The sequence below is a fragment of the Antennarius striatus genome, chromosome 2, assembly GCF_040054535.1.
Source record: "Antennarius striatus isolate MH-2024 chromosome 2, ASM4005453v1, whole genome shotgun sequence".
In the NCBI taxonomy this organism is placed as follows: Eukaryota; Metazoa; Chordata; class Actinopteri; order Lophiiformes; family Antennariidae; genus Antennarius; species Antennarius striatus.
In genome coordinates, this window is record NC_090777.1 from 12,731,138 (window position 1) to 12,752,651 (window position 21,514).

The window sequence follows — 21,514 nt, forward strand, 5'->3', positions numbered from 1 at the left end:
GTGTTTGGACATCTACATTTTGAACACTTCATGTCACTTCAAGTGAAGTGTTTAACAATGTTCATTATAATATGCAGTAACATTTCACAGCAAAAGCCATACAGGGGGAAATGAATTACAAAAAAAAAAGCTGCTGGTCTTTGGCCTTTTTACAGCATCAGCTAATGATAAAAAGTGGTTGAGCTTTAGCCTCTAGAGGTCAAAACAAATTGCACACAGTAACTAAGTGAGCCCTCCAATGACCTTCTAAAGAATGACTGATCTACGTAACGTGGTGAGTATTTTGTAGGGTTATATTTGCTACAGAGCAAAGTCATGAGGACATAATATTCAATTTAGTTGTTTTACCTATCCTTTATGTTATATGCAGAAAAATCAACCTTCGGCTTTAGTTCATGTAAAACCCCAAAAAGGTGCTGTGCTGTATAGCATCAGGAGGACGTCTCAGCCTTCACTGCATTGTGGCCAAACTTTATGAAAGACGATTCTAAATGACTGGCGCGCCTCAGATGTGTGGGCCAATGGAGATATCGCAGGATCCTCATTAAATTTTCACAATCAAGTCAACAATATCCTGGTTTTTTATTTTAGTCACAGACATTCTGAGTTTCAGTCTTATTGTAGTGAATAGTATTGATGTTTGAATCTTTCCACCAGGACCTCTTCTTCATGTAAAGTCTGAGAACAGATGGAATCATTTCAAACTGGAACTTGAACTTGCAGTCAAACGTAATGAAGAGTGTTTTTTTAGGATGTCTTTGCTTTGATCTTTATGATGCATTCATTCTGGGGCCTCAGAACCAAGTTCAGATAAGAAACACCTGCATGAGATCAGGGACAGATTTTCAAACATTAACATGTTGCTTGTCTTTCCTGAATGTGAATTACATCATCAACTTTGAAATGAAATTGAAGTGAAATTCTTGACAAACTGTGATCTCAAAATAAAAAGGTGAGTCAGCTGAATTTTTGTTGACTTTAGCTTCCATAAAGGATTGTTTATCATGATGTCCCTGTAAAGACTGCATTCCACTTAAGGACAAAGTTCACTCATGTTATCCCACATGAGCCGTGTCTTTCATCCCTCCGACGTTCCTCATCTTCTCCACTAAAACCAGTTATTTTCAGTGGTGGAGTCCTAACTCATGTTCCCAAAGGACCTGTCGCTTGCTTCAGAGGAGGCGTCCAGTTGGGTTTGGAAAAAGAAGGAATGGGGAAGAAGCAGAGAGACAGAATTTACTCCATCAGACCAAAAAGTCCACGAGACATGTCAACGGTCAAACAACTTGAAAACAAACTTTGTTGCTACAATCCAGTGAAATGCAGCTGCCTGCTGCCATATAATGTTTCATTGTGTGGCTGGTTTTAAGTGACACTAGACTAGCAATAAAGAATCTTTCGTTAGTTACTACATTTTAAACATAGTAATGAGTGAGTTAATAAATCACCTGTCAGTCTCATGACAGTGTGCTAATGCTATATTCGATAGGAGGACAAACTCAGAAATCCCATTTTGGGAATTTCCGACTTTTGAAACATGTGTTCACATCATCATCTTGGAAATAGTCAATAGCCAATAACGTTTGTATTGATAAAACTGGAGGTGACAAGTGTGCAGATCACAATTATTACTCATGAAAGATGAAACACCTAATGCTCCACCTTCATTTAAAATGACATTGTCTAATTGTTTGGGGTTTTTTGCAGTTGGACTTTTTATTTTCTCAATTCCTGATGTGACTCAAAGTCAGCATTTAGTTGAGTTGAGTTGAGTTGAGTTGAGTTGAGTTTAGTGTAAAGCCTGGAAAGGGAACAATCAGGCCTACTGATCTACCGGCTACCTACAGCCGGTGATCATCAAAGGCAGTGAGGTGGAGGTGGTAGGAAACTATAAGTACCTGGGACTGCAGCTAGACAGCAGACTGGACTGGTCACTCAACTGGGACTGTGTTTACAAGAAGGGGCAGAGCAGGATGTACTTCCTGAGGATGCTGGCCTCCTTCAACATCTGTCCTAAGCTCCTTCTCATGTTCTATCAGTCCGTAGTCTCCAGTGTGCTGTCATACGCCATTGTGTGTTGGGGTGGGGGGCCAGGAAAAGAGATATGGACCGTCTGAACAGACTCATCTGTAGAGCGGGCTCAGTAGTCGGGCTGAGCCTGGACTCTGTGGAGACAGTTCTGGGGAGCAGGACCACGTCTAAAATTAAGGCTATCATGAACAACACCAGCCACCCCCTACACACCACCTTCTCCCAGCAGAGAAGCACCTTCAGCAGCAGACTGCTGTCACACAGCGCCTCCACAGAGAAGCTGAGGTCTTCCTTCGTGCCCCGTGCCATCAGGGGGAGCGATGACTCTCTCAGGAGGAGTGAGGGGGAGGTGGCGAGGTCAGCACGGGGTTGAAAATGGATTTAATTTAATTTAACTTAATTTTAATTTTATACAGTTTATATATATATATATATATATATATAATGTATTTATTTTTATACTGTTTTATATTTTAATTCAATTTTATACTGTTTAGATTTTATTTTATACTGTTTATATTTTAATACTGTAATATTTTAAAATTTTATACTGTTTATATTTTAGTTATAGTTTAGTATATAAGTCCTGTTAGTGCTGCATGTGTCTGTCTGTTAGTGTAATGTATGTCTTGTGGTATGTCCTGTGATGTCAGTGTTTCTTTTTCTCCTGGTTTTTATCCAGTATTATTTGTTATGTAATGCCTGAGCAGTGGATATATGCAATTTCCTCCGGGATTATTAAAGTATCTATCTATCTATCTATCTATCTATCTATCTATCTATCTATCTATCTATCTATCTATCTATCTATCTATCTATCTATCTATCTATCTATCTATCTATCTATCTATCTATCTATCTATCTATCTATCTATCTATCTATCTATCTATCTATCTATCTATCTATCTATCTATCTATCTATCTATCTATCTATCTATCTATCTATCTATCTATCTATCTATCTATCTATCTATCTATCTATCTATCTATCTATCTATCTATCTATCTATCTACTTAGTTTAAGCTCACAGAATTCACTTAGAAGAAGCTTGTGAACATAAATTATCTGAATATCAATAAATTGAACTCCTCACGATTACATCAATATTAGCATTTAAAAAAAAATACTGATTATGATTCGCACAGGGAAATTAGTGGCATACTCTAGTTAGTTTTAAATCATGCATAAATATGTGTGTACAGGCCCTGAACACACAAACACACACATGGGGCCTGTACGCATGCAGGGGAGGTTGAGTGGTGAGCCGCAACTTCATGGTGCGCTCAAATGAGCAACTCGTAAGGGGGACGGCGCCTCGCTCAAGGGCGCCTCGCTCAAGGGCACCTCGGCAGTGCTCCGGATGTGAGCTGACACCTCCCACTGTCAGCTCACCTCTGGGTGTGTTTGGGCGGAAGCGGGAATCGAAGCGCCGATGTTGAATTATAGGACGACCCGCTCTACCACTGAGACACTGCCGCCCTTTTACATTAGTTTAGTTGTTGTCACATTGTTTTAATGACTTTAAAGCAATTTTGTTCACATCTTCCTCGACCAAGATGAAAACAGTGACTTTGCAAAACTTTCAAAAAATACTTGTGTGTTGTTGTTACTTATCTTTTCCCAACTAAGTATCCTCCTGCCTTGATAGCAAAAACTATGCAAATTAAATAGGTTAAATTTTTCAAAAAGAAAAAACTGCACATTTGAAGAAAGTCTGTTTGTAAATAGAAGTTAATTTAATTTGAACATGACTCATAATATTGATTTAACTTCTTGATTTACTGTATCAGCCAGCTGGACATTGTCTCCTCAACTTCCATCTCAGACACATCGATTCCTTCATCCTTTTATCATCTTGTAGTGTAGTACTCACCTGTCCTCATCCAGCAACACTCTATACATTAGACCTTTGACAGCATAGGTCATAGCACACACACACACACACACACACACACACACACACACACACACACACACACACACACACACACACACACACACACACACACACACACACACACACACACACACACACACACACACACACAGACACACACAAACACACACACAGGGGTGAACATATGTACCTAATACATTTAGAAATACACAGAAACACTCCTTACTGTATTGTCTATAAGTAAATTCTGGATGGACAAGCTGTAATCCTCAGTACAGAGTAAAACACTAACAAAGGGTGTGCATCAACTGTTCAAGGTGTGTGTACAGTGTTTACAACAGCTAGTTGAGCCACAGGTGCTTTTTAAAAGCTCTGTGGAGGTGTGTGCATGGGTGGGAGAGCTTTTAAAATCCTTTGAAATCTGGAATCTATTTATGAGAAACTCGAGTTCCAAGAGGCTCAGTGACAGGTCCAAAGCTGTGGGTAACATGTGAACTCTGCCTACACGTTGTTTCAGTGATCACAGGGTAACAACATGCTGTACAGCATCAGTCACTCACAGTACAAATCTCGTATTGACGTCAGATGATTGAAAATAAATCAAATAAAATGTAAATAAAGAAACGACTAAGTAGAAAGGTCATAATGTTAATAGGAACTAAGACATCATGAGCTGTCCAAATGTTGGCTAAATAAAAGCATATTTAATATTATTGGGTTTAACTGACCCTTAAGTATTATAAAGATCGAAGGATAACACAAACATACTGTAGCTGCAATTTTCTCTCTCGGACTAATTCTTATCAGGGTGTTTGTGAGCTTAGCTGCCGCTAAGCAGCTATATATTTCCTTAGATTTCCTTATTTTAAGACACATTGATTTTAAGAGTCTTAAGTTGTCCAAAATATTTATAAAAACAGCGACTGGGGTTTTATTACAGTATATGTTGTGTTGTTGCAGATCACTTTGTGTGCACATGTGCGTTTGTGTGTCCCGTGCTTCACTGACCTGCTGCTGGAGGTACCTCAGCCCCACGGCCTCGACTCACCAAGAGCGCCTCCTGGTTTTCTGTCAGAGCCTGCTTGGCCAGATAGCGCTCCCTCTTTATCTTCAGCTCCAGCGATTCAGGGACATCAGGGACAAGCCAATCGATGGCTCGGAGCACAAAAAACACCACATGCTGGAGCAGCAGAGAAATAAGATATTTAATTATATTTTCCAAGTCAAATAAAATAAAACTCCTCCTAGTGTCTAATCTGAGGATGTAAGTGGGACATCACACATCAAAATATAAAAGGCAGCACTTTTTGTTCAAGATTGAGTGTGAATTCAAAAGCTACTTTCATCTACTTTCATAAATTCATGAATTCTATATTGTACTATTGAGTATGACATTGACCTAGTTTTCCAAAAGTGAAGGTCATCATCACATTTTTGTGCCTCTGGCTTCCTGAAAATGTTGCTATTTGTTGTATCTAATCAGGATTCAGAGATGTGTACCTAAAAAGGTATAAAATGGGAAAATTTGACCTTGACCTAGTTTTCTCAAGGTTAAGGTCATCATCTCGTTTCCATCCCCTTTGCCGCCCGAGTAATCTGCTTTTTGTTTTATCTTTCTATCTGCAACGGTTGTGAAGATATTTGGTGGACGGACGGACAAACACACAAACACTGACAATTACATCACTGCTTCGTGGGATGTAATAGTAACAAAGTTATAAATACCATAAAATCACACATTCAAAGATATAATTTCTCAAAATGATTCAATTCTTTATCATTCCTTGAGTGATTAAAGAAGATAAATGATCTATCCAACACTGCTAAGATCAGTGTGGGGGAGGGGAACCCTGATCCCCTGTTTCATATACTGTATACACATAAACACACACACGCACACAAGCACACACACACACACACACACACACACACACACACACACACACACACACACACACACACACACACACACACACACACACACACACACACACACAGGAAGAAGGAAGTGGACACAAAGCAGCTGTCTTCTTACCTCAAAAGCAATAATAAAACCAAGCCTAACAGCGAGCAGCTCCCAGTAGAACAGCGAGTAGTTTCCATAGTCGTCTCTGTACGCTTTATATCTACCAGACACATATAGTGTTACACCAACATGCAGCAGTGCATGAAAACAAACTGCGACAAGGGTTTAGAATTCGGCAACACTACCCTCTGTTGGTCGGGTCTTGTGAAACCAGAGAGAGTAGAATTGAAACAGTTCTTTAACATTTTTTTAAAAATTTAGCTAAAACGACATGACATGAAAGACATGGAAGAGGCAGAACAAAATCTTTCACGTCAAAGACTATACTCAGTAAATAATCAGTGTACCTGCACATGGGGTAGTCGGTGTAGTTGGGTGGGGCATAAGCCAAGGTGAAGTTGACATATCCATCCAGATCATTTTTAAACTTGTACTGGTAGAGCAGGCGGGGCAGAAAGTCTGAGGTGAAGGCAATGAGAAACGCCTGCAAACGGAGAGAATGAATACTAATGAAGTGTCTGATGAAGACTGTACATCACGCTTAATGGACTCACATTAGCAATGACGGACAGATGGGACAGGGCTTCTAGTATGTTGAACCAGACGCCGATGTTCTGGGCACGCTCAGCCACCGGGCGGCGGTACTCGCACACAAACTTATGTGCATCCAACCGGATCTCCACCCAGTTATTGAGGAGCGCAAAAAGCGGAGCAAGGGGAAACGCTGCCACGAAGATGGTGATGAAGCCAAACTGCAACACTGCAGGACAACCACATCACGTCAATCACAGGGCATCAGGAGGTTCATTAGGAACAGGAGCACACACTTACCCATCTCTAGGTATTCTTCAAACAAGCCTTCACACTCAACCAGCTGGTAGTCCTCCTCCCAGCGCCGAGGCTCATGGGATGCCTTACCCCCCAGCACTTTGGACATAGTTTTCTTTTGGCGCCAGGCCTTCACTTTTCTTTCAGGGCAGAGAGGCAGGGCAACAATCATGAAAATAGAGTTAATATCGAGCCGTCATGCTCATCTGCTACTCATCAGATGATCCTTGGGTAGAAATTCTGATTCAAGGTTGCTGAGTACATTTTTCACTTTCCACACCGATATTCCTTTTGGTTTGGCCATTACTTGTTTTATCATTTTGTACAACTAAGTGTTGAAGTCCCTTTGACTCAATCCACTGCAGCAACACAAACCCCACAAATAAAGCTGTGCTTCAGGCCCATTTTCACCCAAAGACACAAAGAGCACATTCCGTACACCACGCTGGATTTACATAGATTGTGCTCATTGGGAGATGTTTCTCCTTACACCCCCCTCCACCTTGCCCAGGAGAGACAGAGCTGGAGGCCTTTGACCATGAAGAATGGGGGTAAGATTCCATAAAGGAACGCTGCCAGAGGCTGGTGTCTGTATTTGCATTACATTTGGAGAAGGTCACAGCAGCTGAAGGGACTCTACAAAGAACTAAAAACACCTCAAATCAAGAAGTTGAATCTTTTTGACACCAGCAGCCAGTAGAAATAAAACTTGATGGTGGAATTAGAAGTTTGAAGACAGTTAAACTCATCCAAGAGGTTAATGCTGGGGAGTTCCAGGTATTTAAACTGTGAGACTGTTAACACACAGAGAGTTGTTAAAGACACACTTTTACAAGTGACCACCCAAAACTATTATTGGTCAAGTCAACACACGCATTAAATACCACAAGCCATGATGCAGCCTCTTCAAGATGAGGGTGAATGTCTTCAAGTCTTAAACAAACCTCTAGTCACACACACACACAAACACACACACACACACACACAGACACACACACACCCACACACACACACCATGCCGGTGCATGCAAGAGTCTTAAGCACAACGTAAAAACAACGACAACCTTTTGAGGGTAAAACAATGATGAATTCATGAACCTTTCAGGGATTACATGCTGTTGTGTGTGGTGTTGTGTGTGTTGTGTGTTAGTGGTAGGGAATGATGGAACGCTCTGGTTTAACATTAACAACAGATGCCTGAACAGGAAACATACGGGATAACGAACTCCTGAATGTTATTGATGAGTTGCTTTCCCACCATGATGATGAAAAGTTGTTCAGCCAGTTCAATGAGGCAGCCCCCGGGACCACACTGCAGCAGGGGGGAAGACGGAAACGAACAGATGAGGCTCAAAAGAGTAAATCTGGATGACAGTGGACTAAGAGGAATCTGCATCATCTGCTCATTTACACATTTGTTAGTATATTATGGACTCACATCTTCATTTCTCATCCCAAACAATGTGCCATAGTTGGTAGGGTAACCAACAAACCTGTTCACATGGAGAAATAAGACTTAAAAGCTTATTGGGCAGAAGCTGTTCTTCACTGTGCTATTGTTTCTTTGTGACTCATGTCTCACCTTCCTTTGAAGAAGGCAACGTAGAAAGGGGACGAGTAGAAGTTGACAAACTGGAAGATGAACACCTTGAAGATGAAGGCGTTGTCGTACTGGGTTTGTGTTCTGTGCATCTCTGCAACAGAGACAATAAACACTCTTTGCTAATACTAGACATGTGTCGTTATCTGACAGGTATAGAGCAAAGTTCAACAGGTAACTATTTTAAAAAAACAGTGTGTGTGTGTGTATACAGTATATGTATATGCAAACTTATATATGCAAACTTATAACAAGTATAAAACAATTGTAAATAAATAAATATGTAACTTCTTATATAAAGATTATTGTCATGCTTTTGTTTGTAATTTGGTAAATTGTATTACTTTCATATTAGAGTGTACATTTATTTTGAAAGTCTGTACTTCTGAAGGGAGCTTATTTGCATCCAATCAAATATAATACAGAGACTTTTTGAAGAATTATCCAGTGGGAGAAGGCAGCAGAAGCTCTTCACCTGCATAAATGTTAATGCAGTGATGTACATGGAGGAAATCGTTTTTATAGACTTGAATGTTCCCGTTCTGTTCAGGGAAACAGTTCATAACAGACACGACAGAGCAGAAAGCGGTGGAGTGACAGGAACCAGAGGTAGGGTCACACTGGGTTTGATTCAGGAGTGATTCTTCACAACACCAGCAACGTCTGCACAATGTCAGATCAAAGTGTTTTGTTGCTGAACTTTAAGTGATGTTGCTTTGTTAAAAGTTTACCTTTCAGTTTTTAGAATTTTTGTACTTCATTTGAACTAGTTTTTTTTTCTTCATTTTTTTCCCCCCAGTGTACGTACTTTGGTTCAAAGTGAAACATTTCATCAATTGGACAGATCTAATACTTTAACAAGGCAGTCAGAGACTGCAGCATCCCGCGACACCTCTGAATTCAAAATTTTACCCTGACCTACACATTTTTGTGCCTCTGGCTTCCTGACAATGTAGCTTTTTGTTTTGTGATTATATCTCATCAGGTTTCAGAGATGTGTACCTAAAAAGGCATTCAGTGCGCCCTCGTTCCTTGTGGTTAATGCGTTCCAGGAACCACAAGCGATTAACGAATTCCGCGATAGAGCTACAAACTATTTATCTTATTATTTACGGTAGTTTAAACGTTTATGAACCCTCCCCATACTGATATTAAACTGCCTTCTATCTGTATTACCTTTTCCCACACTCTTATCGATTGTTTAAAGCACTTTTGTGTCTTGCAGAAGTCCTAGACTCACTGAACGTAGCGCACTTCTGGATGCCATCAGCCAATAGAATGCGCTTACTGTATCATGTGACTGCCTTCCAAAGATCCGCGATGAGTACAAATGTTGAAATTTTATGACCTAGTTTGACCTAGTTTTCTAGAGGTCAAGGTCTTCCTCTCATTTTCATCCCCTTTGCTGCCCGAGTTTTGTGCTTTTTCTTTCATCTTTCTGTCTGCAACGGTTGTGAAGATATTTGGTGGACAGACGGACAAACAAACAAACACTGACAATTACAATACATCACAACTTTGCGGGATGTAATTAAAGCTAGGAACAAATGAAATTTTGTGATCAATGTACAGTATGCAGATGAGTCTGTTTTTCAGTGAATCACCATAATACTGCCTCATGTTGAAACCAATAATAAAATATAATAATAACCCGATGTGTCTCCTGCAGATGCATGCACTCCTCCTGCTCTTTGTGCTGCCCTCACTCAAAGACTATTTATACTTCAAGGCTTTTTGTGCTCCTTAAGGACTCTCAGCTTTTACTTAGATGCACAGAGCCGTTGGTACACAGACGCCTGTTGAGATTTGTGGTGATAGAAAGCAGGCAACTGTGATTCTTACCCCATTTAGTGAGCTGCTCAGCTAATGCAGTGTAGACACGGCCCATCAGTAGGATGAGGCCCAGATTCACGATGCTGCTGGAGATGTTGGCTATGGTTCCTGCCTGAGGATGAGATGACAAGCACTGAAGAACTGATGGATGCCTGTAGAGCATGTTTTGTTCCAGCAATAACACATTTCCTGAACATCATGCTGCCTCCATCTACAGTATCCAGGACTCTGGGCTCACATCTAAGCCCCTTCCACCTCTAAATATACCTCAGTGCGCAGGACGGGGCTCCCAGTGTGGAACATCATCACGCTAATGATACCGCGACACATGACCACAGTCACCAAGAAGATCATCACCACACAGAGCTGTGAGAGAAGACATGGAGATTTTATGGGAACACAGCAGAAAAACATGATGAAGTTTGGAGCTGCAGAACCTCTCTGCAGCAGATCTTATCCCCTCTCAGTCAATAACTATTAGTTTTCCTGGTTTAGCAGCTACAGATTATGCAGTTCTCCAGAGCATCTGCTCCCCATAGTTGACAAGATTCTACATTTGCTTATATAGAATATACATGCTGGTTCCATGGTAGCATTCTAGATTGTACATCTGTTAACCTCCTCTATTATCATTCAGAAAAATATGTTGGAAGTTGATCTTTGCATCCTGTCAGAGAGAGACTTTAGACTGATCTGAAGCTGCAGTATAAAAGGCAGAGATGATCGGATCCTATCCGTCCCTGTGGGTGAATGAACTGATTCAATTATTTTAATGGTTTCAGTCACCACCGAAGTTCTGAGTAGAATAACACACAGGAGTAAACCTCACATCCCTTCTCTTTAGGAACAAATAAAGCTAAAAAGCTAAAAAAAATAAAATAAAAAAAAAGACAATGAATTTCCCCTGATTCCAAGAAGAGACCTTAAGGTGAAACAATGATGACATGTATGTTACTGTAAGGAATCTGATTTCCTTACAGTCAAATCACAAACAAGCTGCCATTAGACTAGGCCTGTATCAGTTTTAATATTTACAGTAACACTAAATTCTAACTGTTTTTAAGGACTTAGAAGCATCTCACCATCATGATGATGACCATTGAGCCAGTGAACATGCGGGACAGCCGGGTCTTCTCTGGAAAGTAGGGCTCTTTGACCCCAGTAACTGGGTTTTGCTCCATTGTCGGGGCCATGGCGGCAAACTCTGGACGAGGACGTTCCTGTTGGGGACACGGTGTCGACAATGGTATTCATGGACATCCACTTAGTGAGTACAGAGATGGTCCGGATAGACAAGAGGGTGTGTAACGTCTCTATAACCACAAAGCACTACAAGATTTACTTGATCATTCTAGAAGAGTTTAATGCATAATGAAAACAAGCACATGAGACATTTATTCTGGATACTTGAGTTTAAATTTCAAATTTTATTTATTGAGATATATCCCTATAGCTTTCATTTATGCTACCTTGTTAAATACACTACAACATCTGCACAAAGCAGTGGCAAACAAGGAGACATTGTGGAACCTCTTCTTCATGGAAGTCCATGCAGTCCCAGTGATGGGACAAGGTGGCCATCTTTCTCTTCCAGTACTCCAGGAATGTTATGGCCCAGAAGGACATGAACACACTAAAGAAGACGGTACCCGGGTGGTCAAATAAGTATCCCATCTGGGAAAAAAAGATGGTGAGGTTTTTGAAACAGATATCACCTGTTAGTCTTTTTATGTCATGATTACAAGCTGTTCTGTCTAAATTGAGGTGATGGTTTGTTACCTTGGCCATTGTGCAGATCTCAGACATGTTCCAGGCTTTGCATGTGTTACAGAGAGGACACATCAGATATGTAGATCCACTGCTACAGATGTCCTTGCTGCAGACACAAAGTTTTATTTAGTTATTTATTAATATAATTTAATTGTTGATCAGATGTTGAAATGCACTTCAAATTGTTTTACACAACGTTTAGAAATCATCGTTTTGGATAAAAGAGATCATTTCAAAGGTTATTAACTACTTTTAATCTAATTATTATTCATTTATTTCTTAAATGGAAACAACTTATTGTGATATTTTTTACAAGTTAAGTTATGTTGCTGCATAAACAGATCATTTCACTAGTATTGTGCAATTTTTTTTCCATATTTAGTATTTATTTTCATGTTAATTTCTTGTATTTTATCTACTTTCTTACAGTGTAAATCTCCAGCTTGCTGCCAGGGAGGACAGAAATTAGATGTTATTACTGAAGCTGCTGAAACAATGATGACATGACATCTGTGTCTCTGGTTTCTCTTTGGGGTCTCCGGCTTCGTCCCACCCCCCAAAACATGCAATTTGGGTAACTTAGACACTCAAAATTGACCCTAGGTTTAATGGTGTTTGTCTTTCTATGTAGTCCTGCAATAAACGGGAAACTTATCCAGGGTGTGTCCCGCCCAAAGTCGGCTAGGACCGACTCCAGCCTAAACCCATGACTCGGATTCAGATAAGCAGCTGAAGATGAGACGATTGTCTCTTTCATTGATTCATTTACGTAATTGTTTTCCTTACTGCTTTCTCCACTTTCACGGGTCACCGAGGTTGCTGAAGCTTCTCCCAGCTGAGTTATAAGCATGAGACTGATGAGAAAATGAATGATGATTCCTCGCAGGTGTATCTCAGAAATTAGAATATTATGGAGAAAATAAACTGCTGAATTTATAAGTTTCAAGTATTTATTATTTTGATACTTATGGCCTTTAAGTAAAAAACTTTTCTAAGTGCCTCAAAATATTTCAATAATTCATATCAAGTTTGAGTAAATCACTATTGGTTTCAGTATACACTGCCACAAAAATGTGAAAAACTACTGACTGCAGGTGTCAGAAGTTATCATTGACTCCCTCCACAAGGAGGAGACGCCACAGACGATCCCTGCTGACGGGCTGGTTGTTGACAAAGCTGTATCATATTCATGGAAAGTTGACTGAAAGGACAAAGTATAGCAGGTAAAGGTGCACAAAAAACAGACATGAATGCAGCCTTGAGAAGCCTCTCAAGTGAAGCTGATTCAAAAATGAGGCTGGAATCAGAGCGTTAAGACCACCATACAAAGATGTGTCAAGGAAATGGATGACAAGTGTCCCAGTGTCAAGTCACTCCTGAACCAGCATGAGAGTCTTACATGGGCTACGGAGAAGGAGAACTGGACCTTTCTCACTGGTCCAAAGTAATCTTTTCAGATGAAAGTAAAATTTGCATTGCCATTTGCAAATCAAGGTCCCAGAATCTAGAAGAGGAGCCGCAATGCACAAGAATCCCAGCTGCTTGAATTCTGCTGTGAAGCCAGGGATGGTTTGGGTTCATGTCATCTGATGGTGTTGGTCCACTCTGTTTAATCAAGTCCAACGTCGACACAGCATTTCAGGCTTCTTTGTGCTGATAAGCTTTATGGAGAAGATTCCTTTTCTAACAGGCCTTGGCATCTGTCCACAGTGCTACAACTTCTCAGAACCGGCTTGCTGACCACGGTGTTGCTGTGCTTGATTGGTCAGCCAACTGACCTGAAATGAACCCTGTGGAGAATCTGTAGCTGCAGGCTGCTACCAAAGCAAGCTGGGCTGGCATACTATCTCAGCAGAGCCACAGGCCGACCGCCTCCATGCCACTGATTATCAATTATGCAAATGGCGGCTCAATCAGGTATTGAGTGCTTGAATGAAAAGTGTGACTTTTTTTGTATCATAAATCTTTTTACCTTCTGAGTAATCTTATGAATGTTGTAGTGCAGAAGAACACTGTGAACTCCATTTGATCTGTTTTAGTGCTGAGTAGGCAGTGTCCATTGTCGTGATGAATAATGCATGATGAGCTGGGCTCCGACATACCCTATGTGGGTCATATAATGATGGTTTGTTTTTATGCAGAACACTTTGATACTCTGGTGTATTTGTATCTACAGCTCTGCTTACTTAACAGAATCTTGGAGGAAGTGTGTAAGCAGTGTTTTAATTTTAGGACCATTCTGCAGACTCTTGAAGGAATATAAATTAACTGAAGTAGTCTTTACTTTGTTGAGAGTAAGATGAATAAATCAATATTAATCTCATTCATGAGCATTAAACACGTACAATGTTATGGTGATCGATTGCAGGTATGGTCTGTGAGCAGTAGCTTTGGTACAGGAAGCCACGCTGACTGCAGTAAGTCAAGAGCTCCACTATCTAAACAACTTGAGAATCATAAATTCAAAAAAATTCAGGTCAGCTGTTATTCTTCATCAGGCACAGTGCTGCTCAGGGTTACTGTATGTTTTCTGTCAGCTTTGATATTTTGAGCAATCACGGATTTTAAAACTGTTTTCTGAACTAACTAACTAACTAATTAGGTTCTAGACAAACTAGGTTTTGAACTAACTTACTAGGTTCTGAACTAGGTTTTGAATTATTACTTAACATAAACATTGTATTTATATTTGTTATTATTTAATTATTATTTATGTTTATTGTTTATGTTTACACTTTAACACCTATCTTGCTTTAAGTGCTTACAATTGCCCCTTGGAGACTAATAAAGTTTTTTGAATACAATTGAATTGAATTGAATTTATTTCTATTTAGATTCTTGCTTTATTCTCTTTACATTTACTGCATCTACAGACAAATTCACCTCTCTGGGATAAGTAATGGTTTATCTTAAAAGTATTTCTGTGTTTGGTGTGGACTCACGCTGGCTTGTTGGTATCCATGGACGTGACCCCGGATGCAAAAACCAGAGTTCCAACCACTGCTGCCGGCAGCAGCCAGGTGGTGTAGAAACCTGCACAGACGTAGAAGTCCATTAGGCTGCAGCTCCGGGGCGAGGCAGAGAAGAGGCACCGCTCTGTTGTTTAGTGTCCTTGAAGAGGTGGCTGTAGCGGGTGTTTCATGCAGAGGAATGAGGTGATGCTTTACTGTTTGATTTGTAACATCACCTCCAAGGTACAGCTACAAGGAAACATCTCATCCCCATTTGTTTGTTTGTTTGTCAACCAACCAGCCAACCAACCAACCAACACACACAAAAAGCAGGTTTTTCAGACCTCTATTTCATCGTCCTCGTTGTATTTGATCACCTTTTACATGTGACCTGATAATATGTTGTTACATTCAATGACAAGTGTGACAATGTGAGGTGAGGTGCAGTTAATAATATGTGGAAAAAACTGGCCAATATATGAAAAAACAATTCTTTCATGTGACAAAGGAGGAAAGTTTTTGTTTGACAGAGTCTAATACATCCAAATAGGAGCTTCAATTTACCCAGCCAGGCAAAGTACAGAGCAATCTTCTCTCCAAAGTATTCCCGGATGTGGTCCAGAGGTTGGTACTTGTACCATTTGCACCAGCGAGCCCAGTAGTGGTAAAGAATGTGCCTCTGGTTCAGCTTGTCAGGACAAATCTCATACCTTGGAAACTCAAAAGGGCCCTTAGAAAAAAAACATATTTATTATAGAGGCAAAACAGTTGAAGTTTTCAATGAGATTAAAGAGCAGAGAAAATCTGACCTCATGCAGAGGGAAAGCTGCAGTAAACACGCCTTCATTCACCAGCCTGTCCACACCAACCTCAGCTCTCTTCCTTTTTCCATATAATGTTGTAGACAGAATCTCATACACCTGAAACAGCACAAGAGGGCTCCCTCAGTGACGGCCTGGTCACTGACCATGTGAGCTGCAGATGAATCCCTGATGAATCCCTGTCACTCACAACACGGTGTCTCTGTGTCGTAGTGAAGTAGCTGTTGCGATCATCACAGCCAAGGAACCTGCAGAGGACACATTCAATCCGCTTGTAAAATACAGTCCCTATCACTGAAAACCAGGGCTTTGAACCGGTTCTTGGAACGAGAACGAAAACCGAAAAATTTATATTTTTTTAATGTTCCGGAACAGAAAATAATTGTAAATCGGTTAATACCGGGGGTTTTGTTTGTTCTTGAAAAAAAATATTGACCTCATGTTTCACTTGCTGTCATCAGTGGACGCTCGATGAGAGCAGAGAGAAGTAGCGGCGATCAGCAGCAGTTAGGAAAAGGGAGGACTCCTAGTCACCATCTAATCATAACAGGTAAACACTGCAGTGTGTCAACCTTAAAAATGTATGGTTTAGACATTAACTCATTGGCTGCAGTCATCTGCCAGCGCTTTGTAGCAATATTGAGCTACGGGAGAAGAACAATGAAGATCTGTTGTTCAGCAATAAATGACATGATGGAAGTTATTCTTGTCTTATTTCATGTAGTGTCTAAGTAGGAGGCATAAGCCTTAACCACAGTGATATAACTGTCATTAAGCATTGGTGTAGTGCTGTGGTACTGTTTACTGTAGGGAAGGGATATATTTATAATTATAGTATATAAACTTATTGCTTTAGTTGCCAATTTAAGTCCTTAAGTTACCGTAGTTTGTGCACCATTCGGCTCATTGTATAAAGAGACACAGTCTAAATAACGGAGTTTATTTCTGTACTTTAACCGGACACACGGCGCACCTTATTGTTCGGTGCATGGATGCTAATGGAAGCAAAAAGGTGACTGTGGTTGAACTCTGTTGTTCTATGTATTTAAATTTCAAAAAATAAACCGACATTATTTTTTAAATATGTTTTTATTTCTTTATTTTTGGATAAATCTGTGCTAAATCCTTCGAAGTCCTCATCTTCGGTCTGCATTGAATAGCTCGGTAGTTTCTCTACCGCTGACCTTCTGGTTTCCGGGTGTCTGTCCGGTAAAGATGCCGGCTTTAGCGAAACATCGGACAAAAGTCGAAGCAGATTAGTGATGTGTCATTCGCGAACCAGCCGGCTCCAAGAGCCGATGCTTCGTAGTGAACGAGAAGAGCCGATGCCCGTCGGAGAGAGCCAAGGCTTCAGCCTCCTGCTCAGCCGTCACACAGCTACCGCTCTGAGCAGCCCGTTCAGCGGAGAACGCGTGCAGGCACCAGGCAGGGGCGGGACTTTATTTTGATGGGCACACGACACGGCCAATCACACAGACGCTCGAAAGAATGAGGGTAGTGGTCCAGGCCAGGTACACACTGTCAGGGAGCAGGGACGGAGGAGGATCGGAGAGCAAGCGTGTCATGAGTGAAAAACGTAAAAGAAGCAGCATTTGGCTGCATTTCAATGATGTTGGGGGCTGCAAGGCTGAGTGCACAATTTGTAAAATGAACATATCTGTGAGAGCAGGTTCAACCACAAACCTTCACAGACATTTAAGAACTACCCACCCATGAGAGAGGAGAAACTCCCCCTCCACTGTCCACTGACTATGGTAATGAAGAGAAGACTGCATTGACGCAACATCGGTCCCCTCACAGGGAGTCTTCTCAAAAACCGGACAAATAATAACAGAGGAGAAATCAGATCAGTCCATCCAAGCTGAGACATCTGGCTTTTTCTGAATGCCAATCTCCAATAAAAGACATGTCATGTCATGTTCAGACACTGGCCTTTGTTTGAGGTCTGGTTTGTACGTTTGTGTGGTTGTTCAAGGGTTGTTTCGGTATTTAAAGTTTTGATACATAAAAAAATAAAGCTTTTATGAAAACAATGAATGGAAAATTTCTTACCAATACACTAATTAATTGCTAAATTAGGCTAAAATATAACGATCAGAGTGATGTTAAATGAAGAGCCATTTGGGAGCCGTAAGAGCCGGCTCTTGTAAGGGAGCTGAGCCAAAAGAGCCGAGGCTTGGAGAAGAGCCGGAATGCCCATCACTAAAGCAGATACGTTAGTCCAGGCATCCGCAATCCATGCACATATTGTGGGGGTGTAACTCGCTCGGCACTGCCTCCAGTCCTGGTAAACGTGTGTTCACGTCTCTCATCCATCACTCCACGCAGCTTAACTTTAAAGGCTCTGTTTACACCGATGTCCAGCGGTTGGAGTTCTTTCGTTAATCCTCCAGGATGATGACGAGCTCAGAATTCAGCCGCTTGACGTGTTTTTTGACAGAAGCGGTGGTGTGGGGGGGGGGATGGAGTCACAGATCGAGAGAGATGGTGAAGCGTGAAAAAAGCCCCCCGGTCTCTTTACATGAACCAGAACAACCGGAACTGATAGCCTGGAGTTTACATGTTGCGTTGTGAGCGTGTCTCTTCGCTGACGTCATTGTCGGGGGTCTTTAGCCAAACACATGTGGTTAACAGCATACCTGTGGTACAGTACCAGCATATACCCTATACCGGTACCTACCCGAGGTGTGCCGGACGTAGCCTCGCGTAATGCTCTCTAATTGGTTCATCGCTGCTGGCGTACGTACTGACGTAATACGTCCTTTGTTGGTGGACAATGGCCGATCTGGCGGAGCGCTGACTAAAATTACACAAAAACATTTTTACAGATTTTGGAACTCAGTGTACACACATGATGCTTAATGTTAAAAGGTGCAGCGTTGAAATTTTAAGGCTTTTAAGCGCGTCTTATGGTGCGCAAAGTACGGCACCTACACATTTATATTTACAAGGAATGTTATTAACCTTGTTCACGAACTTTATTTTTTCCTTCTAACCGGTTCAGGAACGTCAGTTTATGGGTGGAACGCAAAACCGGAAACGTTATAATTCCATTTCTGTTCGGAACGAACTGATTGGCAAAAAATTCTGGTTCAAAGCCCTGTTTAAAACTATGATAACAGGTCCTATTAGAGTATTTACCAACTATTATCAAGACTCACCACTTACCTGTTCATCTTCGACTTACGAAAGGCACATGTGTAATAATCTAAGGGCCTGTTTGGCACTGACTCCATCATCATGTTAGGTATGTATAGTCGTTTCAGCACCCGATCAGATGTGTTCAGGTCCAGATTGGGTTGTGCCTAGAAGACAAACAGTGTGAACAGTGTTTCATCATCCTTGTCTCCTACCCTGACAGTGATGTCATCTGACAAAATGCTCAACTCATCAGTTTTCACAACATGAGCAGCACTGGCATTCAGTTCTCCCCCTGTGAATCCACTGTGTGTGGGATCACTGTTGAATCCTGGTTTAATGTCATCATCAATAACAGTTAACAATCATTCCAGTAGCTCTTTAAGGCTGTACATATTTGTATGAGCATTAGTGCAAGACAGTGTTTCCATGCTGATGTTCAGAGTAAATGCAAGAATCGGTCCCTAATAGAAAGAGAACAAACTAGACATCAGCTTTGGGTGGAAACTGAAAAGTAGTTTTGACACTGGCATTAAAAGTAATATTAATTGTATTCAAACAAAGTCAGGAAAGTCAAATGAGTTATATTGTCTGAGAACAATGAATGTTTGAGCAAAATATTGCAGCAATGTGTCTTCCCCTGGATGCAGTAGAAGAATTGTTAGGAACAAAACCATTCTGACAGTGCAGGAGATGTGTACAAAGTATAAACAGTAAAAATAATAACAGTGAGGCATTTTACAGTTTCAACCATAAAGTCAGTGATTATACCCACAGATTTGGTGCATTTGTCTGAAAACACCTGCACTAACCTGCAGTGGAGCTCTGACACATAGTTTCTCTGCATAGTACACCAACACATCCCAGGGGGCGCTAAGCTTAAGGAAGTGTATGGTTTTCTTTTCATTTGCAGTTTCCTCCTAAAGGGATAAGATGTTTAGAAGTCAACATGAAAAAGCATGACATCCTCAGGATCCCTAACGTGACAAACAAGCATGACAAACATCTGTTGCTGGGGGGACAAACATGTTCCTGGGTCTTCTTTACTCATGTTTCCTGCTATTTCATCTTAAAACCATCCTTCATCTTAACACTATGTAAAAACACAGCAATAGAATACACATAATTACATCAAAGGTATGCTGTCATATGTTGTACTTAAAATTTTGAGATTCTGTGGTATGGACCCAACAAATAGTTAAATAAATTTCACATGCATGTCTGAAATTAAAATAAACAAATATACAAAATGGTTAATATTCCTATAATATCAAAAGGCATATCTCTTGTCTTTAACAATAGGTTTACAATTATGTTCCATGTCGGATGTAAACTTCCTTTAGTGCTATCCTCACTCTGCAGCTGACATGAATGAGTGGGTTTAGAGCACAAGTAGAGCTCTAATGATCTTGAATATGATCTCTGGCACCTTTTCCATCAGTAGACCAGTTGTTTCCAGGTTGTGAACAAACTTCTCCCTCAACTCCGCTTGCTGTGCCTTCCTTCGTTCAGAGCTGCTGCTCTCGTTGGGGGCTACAGCCTCCCCCTCCTCGCTGGCCGCTTTTCCCTTCCCTCGCCGTTTCCTCCGTGAGCGAATCTCCCACACGAGAACAAAGTCTAAAAGTAAGTCAGCCATGAATTTCTAAAAGGTTAAAAGGTTAAACGACTTCAACTGTTAGATTGCTTACCGATTTTTGTTCTCCCATCTCTAAAGTAGTTTCCTAGCTGTGGGACTGGCTGCTTGTTTCTTCCATTAAATTGGATATGAATGGAATCATCAGCATCCTTATCTTCATCTGCAGCTGTGGCTGAAAGCTAAAAGCATCCAGTTACTGTTAATTAAAAATCAAGTAAAAGCTTCAGGGACTGTCATACCATTTTCTACTTGTCTGAAACCTTTATTCTGTATATTGACCCTACATTTCCTTTTAAAGAGGGTTAACCATGAAATCATGTGCCATTAATCAGCATCATAAAAGCATAATGACTCTAGAATGTTAATGATAAAGATGTCGATCAAATTCATGATGTGATGAAGCATCTTTTAGTCCTGTTTGATCAGAGAACAACTTTGATTTTCCCTGTGTAACACAGCTTCTCTGCTGGATGTCAGATTCACTGTAACATCTGCAGAAGTCCCTGAGCTGTGGAGAGACGAGCAGAGCCGCTGGCTGATGGCTGCTGTCCACATTTATTTTTTACTGTTACCTATTCCAACATAAACTGAAAACACACTGCAGTATTTTGGGGGGAAAAAAAAGTGAAAATATGCTCACACATCTAGATGGGATGAAGCTGCCGTTCCGAAGACTCCCATAGTTGTCTGTAGTTTGTGCTTCACCTCCATAGTCCAGATCCAGGAGGACCTCTCTGTCTCCCTTCTGCAGCTCTGGACCCTTCCTCAACATGATGAGGATGCTGACAAAACCTATGCGGCTTGACAGACATGCACTACAAATTATACTGCAAAAAAGAGTTTGTGCTCATTAGTGAAGTGATTCAGAACAGAAAAAGAAAGATGTCCTTTAAAGAGCCCGCAGTGAGCTGATGCAGCATCGGTCCTGCGCTCCAGCACGGCTCTGCGGCGGGACGCGCCGCTTCACTGCTGCGCGGCTGG

General features: G+C 41.0%; 1 protein-coding gene across 1 annotated transcript; it reads right to left on the reverse strand.

The window, feature by feature from the left end:
* Nucleotides 1-491: 491 nt before the first annotated feature.
* Nucleotides 492-21,456, reverse strand: ano11 (anoctamin 11). The gene is made up of 23 exons (XM_068337327.1): nucleotides 21,174-21,456; nucleotides 20,586-20,712; nucleotides 20,327-20,514; nucleotides 19,710-19,817; nucleotides 18,928-19,064; nucleotides 15,950-16,007; nucleotides 15,748-15,858; nucleotides 15,503-15,668; nucleotides 14,930-15,020; nucleotides 11,997-12,093; nucleotides 11,748-11,891; nucleotides 11,300-11,437; nucleotides 10,485-10,583; nucleotides 10,227-10,329; nucleotides 8,367-8,478; nucleotides 8,223-8,277; nucleotides 7,999-8,096; nucleotides 6,788-6,924; nucleotides 6,511-6,716; nucleotides 6,304-6,440; nucleotides 5,966-6,056; nucleotides 4,939-5,110; nucleotides 492-1,170 (listed from the first exon to the last, which is right to left on the reverse strand). Exons 1-23 carry the CDS (start codon nucleotides 21,303-21,305, stop codon nucleotides 1,139-1,141), a joined length of 2,739 nt encoding a protein of 912 aa, XP_068193428.1. The 5' UTR covers nucleotides 21,306-21,456; the 3' UTR covers nucleotides 492-1,138.
* Between the last annotated feature and the right edge of the window lie 58 nt (nucleotides 21,457-21,514).

What these genes read in the sequence shown, in the direction of transcription:
- ano11 (XM_068337327.1), bottom strand. Translation starts at nt 21,305, where the DNA reads ATGTTGAGGAAGGGTCCAGAGCTGCAGAAGGGAGACAGAGAGGTCCTC. An exon ending in GCTTCATCCCATCTAGATGT is followed by an intron (nt 20,713 to 21,173) that starts GTGAGCATATTT and finishes GGATGCTTTTAG; the next exon opens with CTTTCAGCCACAGCTGCAGA. An exon ending in GTTGCCTTCTTCAAAGGAAG is followed by an intron (nt 8,278 to 8,366) that starts GTGAGACATGAG and finishes CCATGTGAACAG; the next exon opens with GTTTGTTGGTTACCCTACCA.